The sequence below is a fragment of the Oncorhynchus keta genome, chromosome 24 (assembly GCF_023373465.1).
Source record: "Oncorhynchus keta strain PuntledgeMale-10-30-2019 chromosome 24, Oket_V2, whole genome shotgun sequence".
In the NCBI taxonomy this organism is placed as follows: domain Eukaryota; kingdom Metazoa; phylum Chordata; class Actinopteri; order Salmoniformes; family Salmonidae; genus Oncorhynchus; species Oncorhynchus keta.
In genome coordinates this window covers 31,966,947-31,992,450 of record NC_068444.1, presented here as the reverse complement: position 1 = coordinate 31,992,450, position 25,504 = coordinate 31,966,947, and the positions used below count along the sequence as shown (strand labels likewise).

The following is a 25,504-nucleotide window of genomic DNA, read 5'->3' as shown; positions in this document are numbered from 1 at the left end:
TCTTTGTTAGTGGCCTGTATAGCCCTAGTAAGCTTCACGTTCGTTTTTGTTGTTTCTTGTTTTGTTGGCAACATTTATAATAAAGAAATATGTACGCTCACGACGCTGCACCTTGGTCCGGTTATTTCCACGAGGACGGCGATCGTGACAGCAAGAGCTCTGATAGGTTGGAGGACATCCTCCGGAAGTGGTCATAATTACTATGTAAGTCTATGGAAGGGGGTGAGAACCAAGAGCCTCCTAGGTGTTGTGTAGAATTTAATGAACTTAGAGGAGTACGGAAACTAGACCTTCATTGCAAAACCGTGTGTTTTAATCAATAACACAATAAATTAATTTTACTTTGTGAAAATAATTTTTGGGCACCTAACTTGCTTTTTCCATGTTGTTTCTTCCTTCACAGACTCCAGGACTTATTTTATTTGGTCACGTGATTCATTTTGTGTATGGTTTCCTAGAAACAGAAAGTGGCCCAACTAACCCTTTGGCTCAATTCTCCCCTAGGGCCTGACCTGTGTTGTTGTAGTGTGAGGTAATAATATTATGGTAGAAAATGCATTTGAAAGTATCCATGGAGAACAGATGATATGAAAGAGTACATTGGATTGTTAGCTGAGTTGACGGTGAAATAACCAGGTCAGGTTACAACAGTAGTCTGCTGAGGGGAGGATGGCTCATAATAATGTCTGGAATGGAGCTAATGCAATGGCATCAAACACATGGAAATGATACGAACAGAGGACTGAAGTCACGTCTCTTCATATACAGTATGCAAAGAGATGAGATGGCAGTGCGTGTGGTTTGCATGGTTTATAGTAGTGAGTTATTAAAGTAGGCAAATGGGTGTGAAGGCTTTCATCTCTCCCCTTTAGGCCCTTACTGGAAAGGAAATTGGACATAAAGCTGGTGGATAATCATGTTTCTGATGTGTGTTATGGAACAAGGCTACAGTAGTGAGTTAAATTAAAACAAGTGAATCCGGTTACTGATAATCGAAAGCAGCTGCATGATTCCCCACATGCAGACCAGGACAGAGCTAGAAGCTAGTGGACACTGAGAGGTCTAGATGTTTGTTTTGTCTGTATATTTGTTTGCACAAGCCTACTTTATAGTCTGTATATGGTATAGGTATGTTTATGTATAATTGTATACATGTTTGTGTGTCGTACTGTGCATTTGTGTTATGTAGGCCTAGTATGTGTAATCTATTCGTCTGTCAGTGTGTGAATTGTATATGTTAGATGTTAACGATAATTACAAATGTACACACACGCGGACACATACACTATCCTCATGCGGATCTAATTCATTTCCATTCAAAATCCTATTTTTCCTAAACGTTAACCTATAATCCTAACCCAAACCCTAAAGCTAACTCCTAACCTTAACCACTAATCCCTTACCCGAACACTAATTGTAACCCTAACCCTAAAACTAACCCTTAAGCTTAAAATAGCCTTTGTCCTTATGGGGATGTGGGAAATGTCCCCACGAGGGAGAATTTTCCTAGTTCTACTATCCTTGTGGGGAACTTTTGGGGATTTTAGGTCCCCACAAGGATAGAAGAACCACACACACACACACACACACACACACACACACACACACACACACACACACACACACACACACACACACACACACACACACACACACACACACACACACACACACACACACACACACGCAGAAGATGCCTATTTGGGAAATAATTACTAGTTCTGTAGCCATAGAGAACATAATGCATTTTTCTTTTGTTGACTCATGATCCACAAAAGCAATGTGATGTCAGAAATATATAGGATATCTTGTCTCTGTAGGTTCACAGAGACCAAGGTCAGTGTTTATAGGCATTTCCAACACCCCCCTTTATCCCCTGTTTATTGACTCTGAATAGACCAAATCAATTAATCTGTAATATAGCTAACAGTCATGTCCTGGATAAACTTTCCTTTCAAAACATTTGGATTCAATTATCATGGGGATATGATATCCAAACAAACTGCTTTTGCCTATTAATAAAGTGATTGCACCATGCAATATGAACTAACGCTGCGCATTCAGATATTTTCATAGCTTAAGAATTAGTTGACTTACTATTATGGGCAAAACACGATTTAGAACAATGACACAGTTTTTGTTTGTTTTTGCTTCCAAAGTGTCCTGGTTCAAACTGCCTTCTGGGTATTGTTCTGTAATCAAATACAGATCCAGTTTTGGGATTACATGTTGTCAATGAAGAGACGCTTGGCTGTCGAAGTAGGCCTTAAAAAGCTGACTAGTTGGAGCTTGTGACAATGATTCCTTGATATGGGGCTGTTATGTATCAAAACATGTTTCAGTCTATAACAACAATGGGCCCTGATCACAAAATAACTGTCAGAGTAACTTGCTTTTTGGACACACTCAGTCCATTCAGTCCCATTCAACAGCAGCTCATGCACATTACTGTAACTTGACAGGAGTTGCCATTGACGATGAGGAAAGGGGGAAATGGTCCAGAGGAGCATTGGCCAGGGTGATAACTGAAGAGGCCCTGTGGTACATTGAGGAAATGAGCGGACATGACAATGTGTTGTGTTTCAGATAATGTCATGGTCCATGGCTTCTGTATGTAAACAGAAAGCAGGGTGTAAAGATTGAGGCGGGTCTCTGGCAAGTGGTGGTTCTGTCTTTCGCGGATGACAGCTGGTAACAACCGAGCTGTAGTGGAGAGGTTGGTGTTTGTGTGTTGTGTGCATGTTTGTTTGTTGCTCTGTCTGATTTCGACAGTCTCCAGTGGCCCAATCCCCCTCCTGGGGTTTGTGTTTTTGATTTAGTGCCCACAAATTCCTCTCAGTTGAAGTAACAATATTGTTGCGCTTCACGTTTCCCCCTCTGAAATCCAGCAGAGGCCATAGAGAGGCTTGATTTAGGCTGAATATCACTGAGAGGTACTGTAAGCCATTAGGGCCTGGAGTCGTTTTTATATTGGATATATTTGGGAGCGGGAGATGGCTTTGTTAACTTCAATGTTCCCTATCTCTGGCCCAGATAAAAGCAGCTTTGGACGGAGGAGAAGTCACATCACAGAAGTTTTATTAGCAGACAGATCATTTAAATGGAGTGAATGCCATTTCAGTCTTCGGGGCTTAGGCTGAGTGCTTCACTAATGTTTCATAGGGCTCTTTCTTGTCACACACAGTTTATCATCATATTGGAGACATAGCTGACTATTGGGTAGAAACTATTAAACAAGAACCACCCTGCCAGAATGACTCTGACAGTAGCAGTCTATTTTATTCAAACCTGCAGGAGGTCTCTGTTAGTGGAGGATGAGCTAAGATCTGAACAATGCACAGAAGTGTGTTTTAACAGCAATGTGACTGGCAGGCAAAGTTGTGCACACAGTGACCTGCTATGAGTAGTAACACACCTTGCATGTTCACTCTACATCCCATCTATGTACTCATTTGTCAACAGGCCTAACTTACCTGGTAGATAACAGTTACATTTATCCATTTAAGTGACCATAGTCACTAGGCAGGGCTTTGGCTGTTACTATTGGTCAGTCAAAAAGTTGCTATTTTCCCGAGGAAGCCTGTTTTCCCTCTGGTTACCATGCCTCCAATAAAAGAAGCACCGGCCCGTTTTTATCAACCTCTGATAACTGTCTGTCTATGGCCTGTCAGAGACACTCTCATTCATTTTAATTCCATTTTTTCTGTGATCATGTTTGTCATATGACGTGTAATCACGTTGTAATTGTTGGTTAAATACTATGATTAACACAGAAGTGTGTATTTCAGTTATGCAGGAGCAGGGCCAAATGTAAAACATCTGTTTTTGACTGGTGATCTGTGCTTAGTTTTAATCTGTATCGCGTGAGGTACTGTCAATTTGATTCACTATCTCACGCGCACATACTGGACCTGCAGTACATACAGCACATTTAAAACATGATAGAACTGTTCTTTCTCTAGAACATGTAGCACATTTAAAGGGAACGTAAGTATATTGTCAGAAAAACACAGAAAAGGGAGGCCATAAAGCCAGATACATGTAGATGGAGCCATCTACAGTAGATCATGCAGCTGGTTTTATAAAGCACATATGAAGATTGAGATTCTTAATATTTGTGTGATTACGATCACTTTAGAGGTCTCATTGTGAAAGTGTGTTCAGCCAAGCGCTAATGGTTTTGGTAGTTCCTCTTTTGGGTGAATGTTGTCCTTTACTCTTGAAGGCAATTATTGGACAGTAAACTCAGGCTTGATATCTCTTTCAAATAATAAGATAAGTGTTTTAAGGAAATGCTACAGGTAACTGCCAAAATAAAGAAAAGACTTGAGTAAATGAGGGATACAAAGTATATTACATGTCAAGGACTCCAGTCACCCTTGTCATAAACTGTTCCCTCTGCTACCGCATGGCAAGCGGTACCGGAGGGCCAAGAGGCTTCTAAACAGCTTCTACCCCCAAACCATAAGACTCCTGAACACCTAATCAAATGGCTACCCAGACTATTTGCACTGCGCCCCATTTACGCTGCTGCTACTCTCTGTTATTATCTATGCATAGTCACTTTAATAACTCTACCTACATGGACATATTACATTGACACCGGTGCCCCCGCACATTGACTCTGTACCGGTACCCCCTGTATATAGCCTCGCTATTGTTATTTTACTGCTGCTTTTTAATTATTTGTTAATTTTTATCTCTTACTTTTTGGGGTATTTTCTTAAAACTGCATTGTTGGTTAAGGGCTTGTAAGTAAGCATTTCACTGTAAGCTCCTACACCTGTTGTATTCACATGACAAATACAATTAGATTTGATATTGAAAGCAGGTGCTTCCACACAGGTGTCATTCCTGAGTTAATTAAGCAATTAAAACATCCCATCATGCTTAGGGTCAATATATACAAATATGATCAAATATATATAATATTTTAGTTCACAACTTGTTTAACACTACGTAGCGTACATCACATACTAGCAATTTTGTGTAATGTACGTGTCGATTAGATCTTTGACACTCATTAATTTAATACCCTCAAGTGTTGATGTTTCCTCCTCTTGACTCTCCATCCAATGCACACAACTGTGGGTGGCGAACTCGCTAGCAATAGGTTATATCATGGGGAGCATAGAAATAACGTCTGCCCATCAAGATGAAAATACTAATAATTCTTCAATTAGTAGAATGATACAAATATTATATATAGAATATCTTAGTTCACAACTTGTTTAACACAACATAGCATACATCAAAATCTAGCAATTTTGTGTAATGTGCGGGTCAATTAGATCTTAGACATAATTGACACATGTATCCAATTATGATTTCAAAGTTAAGGCGATTGATTAAGCTATACATTTTCCCGTGATCATGTTTGTCATATGATGTGTAATCATGGTGTAATCATTGGTTAAATACTATGATTAACACAGAAGTGTGTATTTCAGTTATGCAGAAGCAGGGCCAGATGTAAAACATCTGTTTTTGACTGGTGATCTGTGCTTAGTTTTAATCTGTATAGTGTGAGGTACTGTCAATTTGATTCACTATCTCACGCGCACATACTGGACCTGCAGTACATACAGCACATTTACAACATGATAAAACTGCTCTTTCTCTAGAACATTTAGCAAAGGGAACTTAGGTATATTGTCACCTAAGAAATAGGAGTACTTTAGTCAGGTTGGCTGGGTGCAGTTGAATATTTGTGTTTTTATTTGCATGATATAAACTCTCATAGGAGTATTCCCCTTATCCAGAGTAATACGTAAATTGCTTAGTATACTTGTTCACTTAGCCTATGTTATGCACATTCACAGTAGCAGGACAGTACCGTGGCCATAGAAAACAGCTAAATTGTATTACTGAGTGTAGATCAAGACAGGAACTGATACAATGAAACAATTCACTGTCTGTTTCAAAGAGCTTCAAATATTTATACTCTCCTTCTCGCAGCAACCACCTCTGAGGTCAACTGAAGTGTGCAAGTCTCTCTTGTACTAAGGAGTTGTGAATGAGACTGCCATTGCTCCGGTCCAGAACAAACCTCACTGGACACCTCAGGCAGAGGGAGACTTCCCCATGAATGGAGCCCCTGCACTCCAGGAGTCTTTGCTAAAACAGAGAGAGCGACCAGAAGACTACAGCCTGAACCAGCCCTTTGGCTTTCAAACTCAATTCAACTTCAAATATCTTTACAAATAACAGACTGCAATCATCTGAGAAAGAGAGTGAGGAATAAGCATCAAAGACACTATTGAAGCCAGACTCTGGTCTGGCGGTAAGATACCCATACACAGTGAGCCTGCCCCTGCTGTCCTCCGATGGAGACCCCGGGTAGAGCGAGACACTGCTGCAACGTTACAGGTATGTCTTAATTATGTTTTAGGGTTATGATCTGTTTATTTCCAGTAATACACACCAAAGAAGATTGTCTAGTGTCTGTATTTGTCTTTCATAATTCTCTAGGCAAGTTCAGCAAAGTTATTTGGTATGTAATTAACACTTTTCATATAAACATTTTTAATATTAAAGTATTTACAGCAGACGTTTAGTACCTAATATGGACATTGACATTCATTGAAAAGGTGGTATTTTGATAGGGGGGATAAAACATTGGAAATAAGCTTCAAAAGCCCCCGAAGTGGAGATATAGGCTCCTGCCAAGTTCAGCAACACCTTTACAAACTTTAATACGTTTATTCTGCTACTGTGCGCAACATGGTTTAAGTTGTCATTATGGATTGTTGCAGCTGAATCTGGTTAAGACTTTGGCGGGTTTGTGACAAGGCTTAAAGGGATTGAGTTCATGAGAAGTAATCCACATTCGGACTGAGATGCTTAAGAGTATTTTACCCTTCCCTTGGTTAATTCCAGGTTTCTTGACCTACACATTGATACCTGCACTAAATATTTGCTACTGGTTTTTCGAAGACATCAAAGGCTTCTACTTGTGCCGTGAGTCTCTTTGTCTATGTGTACTTTTTTCTTAGATAGTTGATCAACCACCTCTGGCTGAACTATAGTAATCCCAAGCAGTCACGGCACATATGATCTAATGTCAGATGTGACATGATGACATGATATTTAGCTTCATAATGACTTTAGCTGTATTTACATGATTACATGATAGTCATTTAGTAGATGCTGTTATTCAGAGCGACTTACATGAATAATGAGGGTTAAGTGCCTTGCTCAATGGCACATTGACCTAGTCGGCTCTTGATTTAGAATTATTCTGCCATTCATGTCAATGTGATGTCACGTTTCACCGAAGCTGTTTGACACCAATGCTGATAAGGTCATGTTCAGCATCAGTAAAAATCGTCCACTAAACTACAAAGTGGCAAACACTGATAAGGTCTCTGGAGTAAAACCTGATAAAGAAACTGTGGCAATAAATACAGCTTTATTGGCCTTATCGAGATCTAGCCACTGATCATCAAGACCTAGAAAAAGACAGGAAAGGGAGAGGGGCCATAAAGCCAGATATATGGGGCCATCTACAGTAGATCATGCACCTGGTTTTGTAAAGCACATACAGTTGATGTCGGAAGTGTACAGTACATACACAGTACATTAAAACTAATTTTTCAACCACTCCACAAATTTCTTGTTAACACACTATAGTTTTGGCAAGTCAGTTATGACATCTACTTTGTGCATGACACAAGTAATTTTTCCAACAATTGTTGACAGACAGATTATTTCACTTATAATTCATTGTATCACAATTCCAGTGGGTCAGAAGTTTACATGCACTAAGTTGACTGTGCCTTTAAACAGCTTGGACAATTCCTGAAAATTACGTCATGCTTTAGACGCTTCTGATAGGCTAATTGACATCATCTGAGTCAATTGGAGGTGTACCTGTGGATGTATTTCAAGGCCTGCCTTCAAACTCAGTGTCTCTTTGCTTGACATCATGGGAAAATCAAAAGAAATCAGCCAAGACCTCATAAAAAAATTGTAGACCTCCACAAGTCTGGTTCACCCTTGGAAGCAATTTCCAAAAGCCGGATGGTACCACATTAATCTGCACAGACAATAGTACACAAGTATAAGCACCAGGGGACCATGAAGCCGTCATGCCTCTCAGGAAGGAGACGCGTTCTGTCTCCTACTTTGGTGCGAAAAGTGCAAATTAATCCCAGAACAACAGCAAAAGACCTTATGAAGATGCTGGAGGAAACAGGTACAAAAGTATCTATATCCACAGTAAAACAAGTCCTATATCGACATAACATGAAAGACCGAATAGCAAGGAAGAATCCACAAAACATCCATAAAACAGCCAGACTACAGTTTGCAACTGCACATGGGGACAAAGATTGTACTCTTTGGAGAAATGTCCTCTGGTCTAATGAAAGAAAAATAGAACTGTTTTGTCATAATGACCATCGTTATGTTTGGAGGAAAAGGGGAGGCTTGCAAGCCGGGGAACACCATCCCAACCGTGAAGCACGGGGGTGGCCGCATCATGTTGTGGGGGTGCTTTGCTGCAGGAGGGACTGGTGGACTTCACAAAATAGATGGCATCATGAGACAGGAAAATTATGTGGATATATTGAAGCAACATCTCAAGACATCAGTCAGGAAGGTAAAGCTTGGTGGCAAATGGGTCTTCCGAATGGACAATGACCCCAAGCATACTTCCAAAGTTGTGGCAAAATGGCTTAAGGACAACAAAGGCAAAGTATTGGAGTGGCCATCACAAAGCCCTAACCTCAGTCCTATAGAAAATATGTGGGCAGAACTGAAAAAGCGTGTGCGAACAAGGAGGCCTACAAACCTGACTCAGTTACACCAGCTCTGTCAGGGGGAATGGGCCAAAATTCACCCAACTTATTGTGGGAAGCTTGTGGAAGGCTACCCAAAACGTTTGACCCAAGTTAAACAATTTAAAGGCAATGCTACCAAATACTAATTGAGTGTATGTAAACTTCTGACCCACTGGGAATGTGATGAAAGAAATCAAATCTGAAAAAAATCATTCTCTCTACTATTATTCTGACATTTCACATTCTTAATAAAGTGGTGATCCTAACTGACCTAAAACAGGGAATTTTTACTGGAATTAAATGTTAGGATTAAATTGTGAAAAACTGAGTTTAAATCTATTTGGCTGAGGTGTATGTAAACTTCTAACTTCAACTGTATGAAGATTGAGATTCTTAATATTTGTTTGATTTCATCCTTATTGTGGCCTTGTTGTGAAAGTGCATTCAGCCAAGCGCTAATGGTTTTGGTAGTTCCTCTTTTGGGTGAATGTTGTCCTTTACTCTTGCAGACAATTATTGGACAGTAAACTCATGCTTGATATCTCTTCAAATCACAAGATAAGTGTTTAAGGGAAATGCAACAGGTAACTACCAAAATAAAAGACAGATTTTAGTAAATGAGGGATACAAAGTATAATGAAAGCAAATGCTTCCACACAGGTGTCGTTCCTTGAGTTAATTAAGCAATTAAAACATCCCATCAAGCTTATTGTCATGTTTAAGAGTTTCCCCTAAATGATAAAAATGTCCAGTTGCCCATTTCTTTGGCTACCATGGCTAAAAGAACAGATATCAGTGACGTTGAAAGAGGGGTGTCAAAGGAGCATTGGGCGTTTACAGGGTGTGCGTGCGTGTGCATGTGTGTGTGTGTGTCTGTCAGTCAGACACCAGATCTCAACTCACTTGAACGCTTATGTGAGATTCTGGAGTGACACCAACATCAACAAAACACCAAATGATGGAATTTCTCTTGGAAGAATGGTGCCACATCCCTCCAATAGAGTTCCAGAAACTTGTAGAGTCTATGCCAGGGTGCATTGAAGTGGTTCTGGCAGCTCTGGCAGCTCGTGGTGGCTCAACACCCTAACACACTTTATGTTGGTGTTCCCTTTATTTTGCCAGTTACCTGTGTGTTACACTTATGAACAACTGACATTAGCAACAAGGTACTATTAAGCTGTTAAATGTTTATGGCACCCCTTAAGAATTAATATTTGAAATGGTTTTATCTCTTTGATCAAACAGTGTTTCCTTTATAAAAATTAATGTTTGCCTTTTCTAATGCCTTAGAATTAAACAGACAATTTGAACTGGTGACTAAAAGCATACTTGGCGTTATGATTAAATAGCTCTTGTCTAAAAATATGTCACAATGTAAGATTGAGTAGAGGGATGTGATATCTACAGATGAAAATGAGCCTTGTTGCTAACTCCGGCACGTTTACATTGAGGTTGAACCTGAAATGTTGATTAATGTGCACTGTCTGTTGAACGTAGTTTTCTCTTCAGTCTGACGCACTCATAGTTGTAGGTGTGAGTTGTGAGTGTTCTGCCCGGGTGTTCTAAAATCATTGGCCGAGGAATGTACCTAAACATCTGGTCCCAGTTAAATGGACAACATCACCACTATCAGATATGCTGTAAATATTTTAATCAAAGAATGCTCTAAAAACAACATTACTCCATGTTTATAGCGGACTTGTAAATATGATAGTTAGTTTATGTGAAGATAAGACATACACTGTCCGCACAACCTACTCTAACATTCTCTGATAGATATTTTAGAACTACTTTTTTTTATTATTATGCTTGTTGTAATGAACTACTACAGAATTGGCATATGTTGTAATCTAACTGATAAATCTGTTTTATTTTTTCTCCACTTTGGCAGTAGGTTATGGATTCTGACTGATTGGACGAGTGTTGTAATGCAACATTCTCCCTCTGTAAGAATGCAGTGAGCTCACACATCACACAGATGTTTTCAATCAATATTTGTTGACACAAAGCACCATTAGTTTACTGATCACATTTGCATAAACATTTTGCGATTTTCTTATTTACCTTGCATGTTTTCTAAATTGGTTTTCGTACCGAGTTTACATACAGTGGCCCTGGAAGTACAAACATGTGTAGAACATAAGTACTATGGGGCCTAAGTACCAGCCACACACAGAAAACATCAACGGCATCCCGCCCTAAACAGCCTGCATTCCCCACCAATGACTTGCGCTCAACAAAAGTAAACAAACAGTCTATCTGGTCTGTCTGTACGAGTTGTGGTGAAAGAGGATCATCTGTTTGTTGGACACCCCAACCCCATGTAAACAAACAATACAACTGGCCTAGTTAATGTGAACGAATTTCCAATGTCAGAATGGGGGGCTTCCCATGTTTACTCCTTCCAGCGCTGAACCTCCTAACAGTTTACATGGAGGAAATACTAGTGTCTTGGCTATTTACTTCAGCGTTAGTGTGTAATTACTTGACAGAGATCAATAAAGGCTTGCTTGACAAATGCTTGGCAGTTTTATGGCAAGCAGTTTTTCTGCTCAGAAGTCAATTTAGCTCCCTTACAAGAACTCGTAACAAAGCTCCCCATGTTATGTAATTAAAAACACTGGTTTCCATGGATTACAGCAGCTTAAAGCTGGAATCCTTAATGGTGAAACTGCCGCGTCCGTTTGCGCTATTACAACAACAAAGAAGTTACTGCAAACAACGAACACAGTTTTTTCCCCCCTCTGGCTTCATTGCACGTGCTATAGAACAGAAGCATAACAAAACCATTTTTACCTGGATGCGTGATGCACCCCACCTGTGCTTGTCAACAAAACTACAATAACAACGGCCGTGGGGCGGACAGTGCTGCTGTTGCCCCCTGGTGCAGATTCCGTCTTTAAATGTCAATATCTTTAGCTGTCTCACATCGAACGATCTCATATATATTGAAGTCTCCCAGTTGTCTTTTTTTTAATAATACAGTTAGCCGTTTTTGTAATTTCATCAGTAACTTGCTGTATTAATCGACAGTATGATACTGTATAAACGGAATACAGTAGATTGCCATAGAATGCACAGTAAAATACCGTAAATGTGTTTTACAGCATGTTATGATGCATTATGGGAAAGTGTTGTGGGTGGGGAAAGAGTCTCTGTCTCATTAACCTATTTTAAGGTGCACCTTATAATAGTCTATATTTGTTGCACCTGTTAGTGAGAATGCTATACCCCCGCATAGTACGTGAAAATACTGTATTTTAGGAATTCTACAAACCTTGTTCTGAAACTCTACAACAGGGTTCCCCAACTGAATTTGGCCCACAAAACCAGCTCCAAAAGATTTTAATGTTGGAAATCTGTTAACAAGTATTCCCACGCATAATTAAGAGACGTGATTGTATACAAATGTAAGCATTATTACGTTTTAGTCAAATATTATATCTGTTTGAGCATCTCGCGGTCAATTTGACATCTACAAATGACGTTTAATTATGTTCCGGACCCCCAACCATCCGCTCAAGAAAGAATTGGCCTGCGGCTGAATCTAGTTGATGATCCCAGCTCTACAGTAACAAACTGGCCAATTGCTACCAGTCATTTACTGTAATTCAGAATACAGTACCATTCCAAAAACCTTTTGAACACTATTGGGCACATGGTATTGTTGTTTCTCATTCATTAACATATTTTGAGGCATATCTTGTAAGAAGCTATATTTGTTGCATCAGTTAGTTAGAGTGCTGTACCAATTTAAGTGATATGTGGTAGTAATTCCCAAACAATGACATTTATATTGGTTGACAGATCAGACCTTTAATGGTTGAATGGTTAGCCATGTTCTTTGATCTGTTTTGCCCTGTAGTCATTGTCTGTTTAGACGCCTTTATTAAGGTCTAAAGTGCAAGTGAAAAAACATAAAATATAATTTGGTATGCTGTAATATGTAATTAAATATTCCCTATTAGCAATTGCAGATTTTATTTTCAATACAATTTAACAGTAAAGTACTGTATTGCTGTTTTGTTATATACTGTATTTACTGCAACATATTGTAAATTATGGCGCATTTTGGTGAAATATTGTGGGAGGAGAAAGAATCGCTGGCTCATTGACATATTTTAAGTGGCTATATTTATTGCACCCTCATGAAGCTGGTTGAGAGAATGCCAAGAGTGTGCAAATTTGTCATCAAGGCAAAGGGTGGCTACTTTAAAGGATCTCAAATATAAAATATATTTTGATTTGTTTAACACTTTTTTGGTTATTACAGGATTACACATGTTTTATTTCATAGTTTTGATGTCTTCACTAAAAACCCTTGAATGAGTAAGTGTGTCCAAACTTTTGACTGGTACTGTACAGTTGAAGTCAGTAGTTTACATACACTTAGGTTGGAGTCATTAAAACTCATTTTTCAGCCACTCCACAAATTTCTTGTTAACAAACTATAGTTTTGGCAAGTCAGTTAGGACATCTACTTTGTGCATGACACAAGTAATTTTTCCAACAATTGTTGACAGACAGATTATTTCAGTGGGACAGAAGTTTACATGCACTAAGTTGACTGTGCCTTTAAACAGCTTGGACAATTCCAGAAAATTATGTAATGGCTTTAGAAGCTTCTGATAGGCTAATTGACATACTTGAGGTCAATTGAGGTGTACCTGTGGATGTATTTCAAGGCCTACCTTCAAACTCAGTGCCTCTTTGCTTGACATCAAAATCAAAAGAAATCAGCCAAGACCTCAGATTTTTTTTTGTAGACCTCCACAAGTCTTGTTTGTCCTTGGGTGCAATTTCCAAATGCCTGAAGGTACCACGTTCATCTGTACAAACAATAGTACGCAAGTATAAACACCATGTAACCATGCAGCCGTCACTCAGGAAGGAGACGCATTGTCTCCTAGAGATGAACATACTTTGGTGCATATCATTCCCAGAACAACAGCAAAGGACAACAGCAAAGGACCTTGTGAAGATGCTGGAGGAAACCGGTACAAAAGTATCTATATCCACAGTAAAACGAGTCCTATATTGACATAACCTGAAAAGCCGCTCAGCAAGGAAGAAGCCGCTGCTCCAAAACTGCCATAAAAAAAGCCTGACTATGGGTTGCAACTGCACATGGGGACAAAGATTGTACTTTTTGGAGAAATGTCCTCTGGTCTGATGAAACAAAAATAGAACTGTTTGGCCATAATGACCATCGTTATGTTTGGAGGAAAAAGGGGGAGGCTTGCAAGCCAGGGAACTCCATCCCAACCGTGAAGCATGGGGGTGGCTGCATCATGTTGTGGGGGTGCTTTGCTGCAGAAGGGACTGGTGCACTTCACAAAAGAGATGGCATCATGAGGCAGGGAAAATTATGTGGATATATTGAAGCAACAACATCAGTCAGGAAGTTAAAGCTTGGTCTTCCAAATGGGTCTTCCAAATGGACAATGACCCCAAGCATACTTCCAAAGTTGTGATAAAATGGCTTAAGGACAACAAAGTCAAGGTATTGGAGTGGCCATCACAAAGCCCTGACCTCAATCCCATAGAAAATGTGTGGGCAGAACTGAAAAAGCGTTTGCGAGCAAGGAGGCCTACAAACCTGACTCAGTCACACCAGCTGTGTCAGGAGGAATGGGCCAAAATTCACCCAACTTATTGTGTGAAGCTTGTGGAATGCTACCCAAAATGTTTGACCCAAGTTAAACTATTTTAAGGCAATGCTACCAAATACTAATTGAGTGTATGTAAACTTCTTACCCTGTCACGCCCTGACCTTAGAGATCCTTATTATTCTCCATGTTTGGTTAGGTTAGGGTGTGACTCGGGTGGGAAGATTTTATATTTCTTTGTGTTTTTGGCTGAGTATGGTTCCCAATCAGAGGCAGCTGTCTATCGTTGTCTCAAATTGCGGATCATATATACGTTGTCATTTTCTTTTGGGTTTTGTGGGATCTTGTTTTCTGTAGAATTTATTTTACCTTACAGAACTGTGCACTTTTATTTTTGTCATTGTTATTTTGTTTTTGTTGTCATCAATAAAAAGATCGATGTACGCCTACCACGCTGCACATTGGTCCGGTCATTCCACAAACGAGAGCCCTAACAGACCCATTGGGAATGTGATGAAAGAAATAAAAGCTGAAATAAATCATTCTCTCTGCTATTATTCTTTCATTTCACATTCTTAAAATAAGGTGGTGATCCTAACTGACCTAAGATAGGGAATATTGACGAGGAATAAATGGCAGGAATTGTGAAAAACTGAGTTTAAATGTACTTGGCTAATGTGTATATAAACGTCCGACAACTGTATATAGGGACAGATCAGAGGCGTATTGTGTGTTTGGAAGCCTTTGTTTAGGCCTCTAGAAGTGCAAGTGATATAAAACACCTATTATTTTTTAATATGCTGTAATTTTCAAATATCTACAGATACCTGCTTGCTCTAAACCCTTGTAATTACAGTAAAATACTGTAGAAATAAAATTCTTACGGCTTATAGTTACTTTTACTGTATTGCACTGTGTTTCATTGCTCTGGCATGGAGTTACCGTGAATATCTTGTATTGGCACTATCCAGAGACCGTCAGACATATATCATAATCTTGTTGTAATTACAAATATTTTGAAGACCTGAACTACAACAACATTTTAAGTAACGGTTACAAAAAGTTTTACTTGCTATGACTGTGATATGTGTTTTCTGTCATCAACCTTGGTTGAATGCACAGACTAAGTTGTTAAGGACAAAAGCACCTGCTAAATGTAATATAAAAATGTAAACTTGCAAAGAGCACTGGGTAATATGTCGCTGCATGTTTAATTCCATTAATATTCTGTACATTTGATTACAGTAAAAATGGATTACAGTAGCTGTACTGTACAATAAATTAGAGTAACTTTCTGGCCAATTTCTGTCAGTAAGTTACTGCACATTTTTACAGTAAACGTTTTACATTATCGATATGCACTTGTATACTGTTATCTGCAGGTATGACAACACCTCATATAAATGGATTTAGACAAAGAGTGAGGAGAGTCAAAAAGAGAGAGAGTGAAGAGAAAGTAGATGAGGGAGAGAGAGTGGTGGAAGTTTCAAGAGAAACAGAGAGAGAGGAGTTGGGGAGTTGGGGGGGGTATGGAAATTGAGAGTTCGACATGGTCCAGGCCCCTGTCAGCCAGGAAAGGTGAACATGCTCCATCTGCTCAGGACAGAGAGAGGGATGGACTGGGTCATATGGCCACAGGACAAGTCTCACAGTGTACCTATCAAATCAAAACAACTGTTTGGAAATAATGTAATAACAAAGATATTATAAAGCAATAGTTGTTCTCTACAATAAGTTGGTTGTCTGGTTGTGTAATTTTTACGAGTGAAAACTGATAGAAAAATGATAAAATCCTTCATTTATCCCCTCGAAAAACTGGAGAAGCTGATTTCAATGCCAAGTCTTGGGGTGCAGCTCTTAAAAATACCTTTTATATGTTCAAACTGTCATTTCAGACATTCTTCTAGACAACCTTCATTCACACCTGAATCATCCCTGTCTTGGATCAGATCAGGCGATCTCAAGACCGACTCAAGGATTCAGGCAAAAAGCAAATGTTGTTGAACCAAGATCGATTTAATTGTCCTCTCTCTCTCTCTCTCTCTCCATCTCTCTCTCTCACACCATCCTCCCTCTCTCCCTCTGAGCCATCTCACCCCTGTAGGAGCCTGGAGGGCTTTAGTACCCCATCCCAACACTGACCACTCGGATTAATGGCTGTTTTGGCAACAAATGAGCTCATGGCTAATTGGCTGAGCTGATGTTTCCTGCTGAATGCTACGTGGTTCCATTGTGGCCGGCGTCATGGCTGGCCGCTTCCAGCCGAGGCTCAGGCTGGTAATTGAGCAGTCGTTTAACTGTGCAGTGGTGGGGAAGTTAGAGGAAGAACCTCAGCCTGTCATTTGGATAAAATGATAATGGAAGATAATGAAATTACAGCTTTTTAGTGTTGGAAGTGCATAATCCTTTCTTGAAAAAGTTAAAGAAACTGAATTGACCAGATCAGGGTTTACTTGTACATTTCTACAGTAAGGGGTGTAGAGCTCTGCATACAGTATTCCCAGAAGCCTGTTTGTGGTAGGTGAAAGGATTTCCTTGGCAGCCGTGAAGTGTTACAGCTTGACGCACCGTTTACCCTGAGATCAAATCAAACGTTATTAGTCACATGCTTCGTAAACAACAGGTGGGGAGTAACAGTGAGATGCTTACTTAACAGGCCCTTCCCAACAATGCAGAGAAAAAAAAGCGAAATAACAGAAAAAACAAGTAACTTGCAGTGGGGCAAAAAAGTATTTAGTCAGCCACCAATTGTGCAAGTTCTCCCACTTAAAAAGATGAGAGAGGCTTGTAATTTTCATCATAGGTACACTTCAACTATGACAGACAAAATGAGAAAAAGATATCCAGAAAATCACATTGTAGAATTATTAATGAATTTATTTGCAAATTATGGTGGAAAATAAGTATTTGGTCACCTACAAACAAGCAAGATTTCTGTCTCTCACAGACCTGTAACTTCTACTTTAAGAGGCTCCTCTGTCCTCCACTCGTTACCTGTATTAATGGCACCTGTTTGAACTTGTTATCAGTATAAAAGACACCTGTCCACAACCTCAAACAGTCACACTCCAAGCTCCACTATGGCCAAGACCAAAGAGCTGTCAAAGGACACCAGAAACAAAATTGTAGACCTGCACCAGGCTGGGAAGACTGAATTCGCAATAGGTAAGCAGCTTGGTTTGAAGAAATCAACTGTGGGAGCAATTATTAGGAAATAGAAGACATACAAGACCACTGATAATCTCCCTCGATCTGGGGCTCCACGCAAGATCTCACCGCGTGGGGTCAAAATGATCACAAGAACGGTGAGCAAAAATCCCAGAACCACACGGGGGAACCTAGTGAATGACCTGCAGAGAGCTGGGACCAAAGTAACAAAGCCAACCATCAGTAACATACTACGCCGCCAGGGACTCAAATCCTGCAGTGCCAGACGTGTCCCCCTGCTTAAGCCAGTACATGGCCAGGCCCGTCTGAAGTTTGCTAAAGAGCATTTGGATGATCCAGAAGAAGATTGGGAGAATGTCATATGGTCAGATGAAACCAAAATATAACTTTTTGGTAAAAACTCAACTCGTCGTGTTTGGAGGACAAAGAATGCTGAGTTGCATCCAAAGAACACCATACCTACTGTGAAGCATGGGGGTGGAAACATCATGATTTGGAGCTGTTTTTCTGCAAAGGGACCAGGACGACTGATCCGTGTAAAGGAAAGAATGAATGGGGCCATGTATCGTGAGATTTTGAGTGAAAACCTCCTTCCATCAGCAACGGCATTGAAGATGAGACGTGGCTGGGTCTTTCAGCATGACAATGATCCCAAACACACCGCACGGGCAACGAAGGAGTGGCTTCGTAAGAAGCATTTCAAGGTCCTGGAGTGGCCTAGCCAGTCTCCAGATCTCAACCCCATAGAAAATCTTTGGAGGGAGGTGAAAGTCTGTGTTTGTAACGGCGTTCGTCTGTTGAAAGAGAGTCGGACCAAAATGCGGAGTGGTGGTTACTCATGTTCTTTAATGCAAAATGAACGATACATGAAATAACTAAATATAAAAAACAACAAACGAAACGCGAAAACCTATACAGCCTATCTTGTGACAACAAACAAAGAGACAGGAACAATCACCCACAAAACACACAGTGATACCCAGGCTACCTAAATATGGTTCCCAATCAGAGACAACGAGAATCACCTGACTCTGATTGAGAACTGCCTCAGGCAGCCATAGCCTATGCTCGACACCCCTACTCAGCCGCAATCCCAATGCCTACTAAAACACCAATACGAAAACACAACAAAATAAACCCATGTCACACCCTGGCCTGACCAACTAAATATATAAACACAAAATAATAAGACCAGGGCTTGAAAGTGTTGCCCAGCAACAGCCCCAAAACATCAATGCTCTAGAGGAGATCTGCATGTAGGAATGGGCCAAAATACCAGCAACAGTGTGTGAAAACCTTGTGAAGACTTACAGAAAACGTTTGACCTCTGTCATTGCCAACAAAGGGTATATAACAAAGTATTGAGATAAACTTTTGTTATTGACCAAATACTTATTTTCCCCCATAATTTACAAATAAATTCATTAAAAATCCTACAATGTGATTTTTTTCCTCATTTTGTCTGTCATAGTTGAAGTGTACCTATGATGAAAATTACAGGCCTCTCTCATCTTTTTAAGTGGGAGAACTTGCACAATTGGTGGCTGACTAAATACTTTTTTTGCCCCACTGTACATGGGGTACCAGTACCTTGTCGACGTGCAGGACTATGAGGTAATTTAGGTAGATATGTACATATATACGTAGGAAGAGAGTGACAGATAGTTAACAGTAGCAGCAGCGAATGTGATGAGTCAAAGTTACTGCAAAATCGGTCAATGCAGATAGTCCGGGTAACTATTTGCTTAACTATTTAGCAGTCTTATGGCTTGAGGGTAGAAGCTGTTCAGGTTCCTGTTGGTTCCATACTCGGTGTATCGTTACCACTTGCCGTGCGGAAGCAGAGAGAATGGTCTATGACTCGGGTGGCTGAAGTCTTTTGACAATTTTTAGGGCTTTACTCTAACACCGCCTGTTACTGGGCCTTACTCACTACCCTCTGTAGAGCCTTGCATTCGGATGCTGAGCAGTTGCCATACCAAGCGGTGATGCAGCCAGTCAAGATGCTCTCAATGGTACAGCTGTAGTACTTGTTGAGGACCATGACAAATCTTTTCAGCCTTTAGAGGGATGAGGCATTGTTGTGCCCTTTTCACGACTGTGTTGGTATGTTTGGACCATGATAGATGCCTAGTGATTTGGACGCCGAGGAATTTGAACTTGAGCCCGTTGATGTGAATGGGGGCATGCTCGGCCCTCTGTTTCCTGTAGTCTAGCTCCTTTGTCTTGTTGAGGGAGAGGTTGTTGTCTTGACACTACACTGCCAGGTCTCTGACCTCCCTATAGGCTGTCTCATCGTCATCGGTGATCAAGCCTACCAACTTCGTGTCGTCATTGCTTTAATGTTAGCAGAGGAGTATTTTTGGTGGCAGTGTTTTCTGTGTGTTAGGTTCGTTAGACTCCAGGGATAGTGACGGCTTGCTCTGGTCTTGGCACAGAGTTCTAAGTTCCATCAGAGCTGTTTCAGGAACAACATAACCTATAGATCCAGTTAGTGTTCTGTTAGAAACCCATGTCTGGTGTGTTTAGGTACAGAGTGTTCCTACTGTAATCATGTTTAATAGAGGAGCTTATGGGTTCCCTGACAGTCCTCCTGTGCCGGTAACAATACCTCACCCTGGCTGGTCAACACACTTGCAAATATCAGAACAAGCAGCCTGTAAAAGACCAAAGGAAAGCTGTCAGGAATGGGTACCGCAGGACCCTGTCTTTCAAAGATCATTTGCAAAAATCCAAATAACTTCACAGATCTTCATTGTAAAGGGTTTAAACACTGTTTCCCATGCTTGTTCAATGAACCATAAACAATGAATGAACATGCACCTGTGGAACGGTCGTTAAGACACTAACAGCTTACAGACGGTAGGCAATTAAGGTCACAGTTATGAAAATATAGGACACTAATGACACCTTTCTACTGACTCTGAAAAACACCAAATGAAAGATGCCCAGAGTCCCTGCTCATCTGCGTGAACGTGCCTTAGGCATGCTGCAAGGAGGCATGAGGACTGCATATGTGGCCAGGGCAATAAATTGCAATGTCCATACTGTGTGACGCCTAAGACAGAGCTACAGGGAGACAGGATGGAGAGCTGATCGTCCTCGCAGTGGCAGAACACGTGTAACAACACCTGCACAGGATTGGTACATCCGAACATCACACCTGCGGGACAGGTACAGGATGGCAACAACAACGGCCCAAGTTACACCAGGAATGCACAATCCCTCCATCAGTGCTCAGACTTTCCGCAATAGGCTGAGAGAGGCTGGACTGGGGGCTTGTAGGCCCGTAGACCTCACCAGACATCACCGGCATCAGTGTCGCCTATAGGCACAAACAAAAAGTGTTCTTCACTGACGAGTCGCGGTTTTGTCGCAACAGGGGTGAGGGTCGGATTCTAGTTTATTGTCGAAGGATTGAGCTTTACACCGAGGCCTGTACTCAATGTAATGGGTCCGGAGTTGGAGGGTCCGTCATGGTCTGGGGCGGTGTGCCATCGGACTTAGTTTGTTGTCATTGCAGGTAATCTCAATGCTGTGCGTTACAGGGAAGACAGCCTCCTGCAGGCTCATCCTGACATGACCCTCAAGCATGACAATTCCACCAGCCATACTACTAATTCTGTGCGTGATTTCCTGCAAGACAGGAATGTCAGTGTTCTGCCATGGCCAGCGAAGAGCCCGGATCTCAATCCCATTGAGCACGTCTGGGACCGTTTGGATCGGAAAGTGAGGTCTAGGGCCATTCCCCCCAGAAATATCCGGGAACTTGCAGGTGCCTTGGTGGATTAGTGGGGTAACATCTCACAGCAAGAATGGGCAAATCTGGTGCAGTCCACGAGGAGGAGATGCACTGCAGTACTTAATGCAGCTGGTGGCCACACCAGATACTGACAGTTACTTTTGATTTTGACCCCCCCTTTGTTCAGGGACACATTATTCCATTTCTGTTAGTCACATGTCTGTGGAACTTGTTCAGTTTATGTCCCAGTTGTTGAGTCTTGTTATGTTCATACAAATATTTAAGTTTTCTGAAAATAAACGCAGTTGACAGTGAGAGGAGTTTTGAAAAAATGGTTCAAAAAGGGTTCTGCGGATGTCCCCATAGGAGAACCCTTTTTGGTTCCATGGAGAACTCTTTTGGGTTCCATGTAGATCCCTCTATGGAACGAAAATGGTTCTACCTGGCACCAAAAGGGTTCTACCTGGAACAAAAAAGGTTCCTCAAACAGTTATCCTATAGAGACAGCTGAATAACCCTTTTAGGTTGTAGGTAGCACATTTTTTTCTAAGACTGTGAGATGGATGAGGGGATATGGATAATGCCATGAATTTAGGACCATTTTAAGGAGCACTTGAGATTAACACTTTTCAGTACCTTGTTCATCTCATGTCTTTTCTCAGTTCCTGTAATCTTCAGGGAGAAGTCTGTCTGTCTGATGTTTATTAGCTATAATATTAGATGCAAATGGAGGTTTTGTTATTGCCTGATGTTCAGTCCCTGCGCTCTTATTAATTTGAACAGTATAATATTCTGTAAGACTGAGTGTTATGAGATAGTAAATGTCCAAGGCTGTCCCTGTTTTCATTGGCAGGTTTCCCTATCCAAATACATGCTGTCATCAGAATGGTTGAGAAAAATGCCATTGCTCTAATTTGCCGTAATTTCCCACTAAACTATTTAGTGGAGTTCTTATCACATGGGAAAGAGTATGTTTATACCAGATGATAGCAGGCCAACAATTTATCAATATTCCGTAGAAACTATTCTAAAATAATACTTAGGAACGGAACTTTAAATGTTTGCACGCATAGAAAAGTGTGATATATCAAACAATCTTATGAGCGTCAAACACACACCGGTAGTAGAAAACCATGGATAAATACCAATTGTTCTTAGCCTCAGTGCTCGCGACGCCTGCTCGTCGAACATCTCATTCCATAAATATGGAGTTGGTCCCCCCATTGCTGCTTTAACAGCCTCCACTCCTCTGGGAAGGTGTTCTACTAGATGTTTGAACATTGCTGAGGAGACTTGCTTCCATTCACCCACAAGAGCATTAGTGATTTTGGGCACCGATGTTGGGTGATTAGGCCTGACTCGCAATCGGCCTTCCAATTCATCCCAAAGGTGGGGTTGATTAGGTTGAGTTCAGGGCTCTGTGCAGGCCAGTCAATTTTTTCTGCACCAATCTTGACAAACCATTTCTGTATGGACCATTGTCATGCTGCAACAGGAAAGGTCCTTCCCCAAACTGTTGCTACAAATTTGGAAGCACAGAATCATCAGAATCAAATCTCTACACTCCGAGTCCTTGTTTTGTCACATAACCTGAAATTAGGCGAAGTATTATACACTGCTCAAAAAAATAAAGGGAACACTTAAACAACACAATGTAACTCCAAGTCAATCACACTTCTATGAAATCAAACTGTCCACTTAGGAAACAACACTGATTGACAATAAATTTCACATGCTGTTGTGCAAATGGAATAGACAACAGGTGGAAATTATAGGCAATTAGCAAAACCCCAATAAAGGAGTGGTTCTGCAGGTGGTGACCACAGACCACTTCTCAGTTCCTATGCTTCCTCGCTGATGTTTTGGTCACTTTTGAATGCTGGCGGTGCTTTCACTCTAGTGGTAGCATGAGACGGAGTCTACAACCCACACAAGTGGCTCAGGTAGTGCAGCTCATCCAGGATGGCACATCAATGCGAGCTGTGGCAAGAAGGTTTGCTGTGTCTGTCAGCGTAGTGTCCAGAGCATGGAGGCGCTACCAGGAGACAGGCCAGTACATCAGGAGACGTGGAGGAGGCCGCAGGAGGGCAAAAACCCAGCAGCAGGACCGCTACCTCCGCCTTTGTGCAAGGAGGAGCAGGAGGAGCACTGCCAGAGCCCTGCAAAATGACCTCCAGCAGGCCACAAATGTGCATGTGTCTGCTCAAACGGTCAGAAACAGACTCCATGAGGGTGATATGAGGGCCCGACGTCCACACGCTTACAGCCCAACACCGTGCAGGACGTTTGGCATTTGCCAGAGAACACCAAGATTGGCAAATTCATCACTGGCGCCCTGTGCTCTTCACAGATGAAAGCAGGTTCACACTGAGCACATGTGACAGACGTGACAGAGTCTGGAGACGCCATGGAGAACGTTCTGCTGCCTGCAACATCCTCCAGCATGACCGGTTTGACGGTGGGTCAGTCATGGTGTGGGGTGCCATTTCTTTGGGGGGTCGCACAGCCCTCCATGTGCTCGCAAGAGGTAACTTGACTGCCATTAGGTACCGAGATGAGATCCTCAGACCCCTTGTGAGACCATATGCTGGTGCGGTTGGCCCTGGGTTCCTCCTAATGCAAGACAATGCTAGACCTCATGTGGCTGGAGTGTGTCAGCAGTTCCTGCAAGAGGAAGGCATTGATGCTATGGACTGGCCCGCCCGTTCCCCAGACCTGAATCCAATTGAGCACATCTGGGACATCATGTCTCGCTCCATCCACCAACGCCACGTTGCACCACAGACTGTCCAGGAGTTGGCGGATGCTTTAGTCCAAGGCTGGGAGGAGATCCCTCAGGAGACCATCCGCCACTCATTTTGACTTGTTTTAAGGACATTACATCAAAGTTGGATCAGCCTGTAGTGTGGTTTTCCACTTTAATTTTGAGTGTCACTCCAAATCCAGACCTCCATGGGTTGATAAATTTGATTTGCATTGATCATTTTTGTGTGATTTTGTTGTCAGCACATTCAACTACGTAAAGAAAAAAGTATTCTTAAGAATATTTCATTCATTCAGATCTAGGATGCGTTATTCTAGTGTTCCCTTTATTTTTTTGAGCAGTGTAATTTTATCAACCATGAAATGGTGGAGCAATTCTTATATATTGCAACTTTAAGTGAATGGAAGCGTTTTCTGTTCACATAGTTGAACTAGTTTTGGGATGGTCCTTTTATGGCGATGTGGGTGCCGTCTGTTGCTCCATTCGTATTTTGAACCCTGATGCCAAAGAAACCTCGACAGACTTCAACCTTTTGTGTGATGGAAATTGTATGTTACTGGTCACTTTGCTAATGATTACATCTAAAACATTGACTCATCGAGGCCTGTGAGATGCCCACTGAAAAGTACCCGTTGCCAAAAACAAGAGGGTGGATAGCACTTGGATGTGTACCGGAATAGCATGTGTTTGCCTTTCTAAAGTAGGTATTAAATCCTACGCGATTGGTTTTGTAAAACGATATCTGATGAGGCAATCTACTTTCTGCAAAACAGTCCCACCTGTCTCTAAAAACATGTTCTCTGCAAAATGCAGCTTATGCCAAATCATTCAACAGAGCAAGATCAGCCATCTCTCGTTTGATTTTCCAGTATCTTATATAGCATTTCACACGTGCCTCCAATTTAACAAATTACGGCACTTTATATGGATTATTAGAATAACAAATGCACTGATGTGGTCAAATTATATGATACAGCCTTTCAAGATGTGTTGCGTGAATTTACAGTGAAATTTATAGTGGTGTGGCCACCACCTACTTATTCATGTCTGACTTATCTCTGTACCCCAATAGACAATGTCATGGGAATTGTTCAGTGTGTGTGTGTGTTTGTCAGAAAATAGAAAATTCATCAGAAAATAAACATTCGAGTGATGCAGATTGTTGATCAGAATCACCAAGTACATTTACACATACTCAGAATTTGACTTACTGATATGGTGCTGCTTGCAATAGACATGTAGAAACAGAGGAATTTACACAAAGTTTACATACACCATATACTGTACAAAATTGATTAAATGTTTTGCCGCATTCTACAAGTTAACTAACAAATACAGTAAACACACGAGCAGTAACGAAACATCGTGGCTGGGCGCCAACACCAACCATTTCTGATGTCTCTGTTCTGTTGTCCATTCTCTCCCTCTCTCTCCCCCT

At 41.2% G+C, this 25,504-nt stretch overlaps 1 protein-coding gene across 6 annotated transcripts in view; it reads left to right on the top strand.

The window, feature by feature from the left end:
- myocd (myocardin) overlaps positions 1-25,504 on the top strand; it is a 162,954-nt gene that overhangs the window by 16,953 nt on the left and 120,497 nt on the right. For all 6 annotated transcript variants that reach the window (XM_052478143.1, XM_052478147.1, XM_052478146.1 and 3 more), the window contains exon 2: positions 5,959-6,369. In XM_052478143.1, coding sequence (XP_052334103.1) covers positions 6,327-6,369 — 43 coding nt within the window. In that variant the 5' untranslated portion in view covers positions 5,959-6,326. The remainder of the gene's footprint in view (positions 1-5,958; positions 6,370-25,504) is intronic.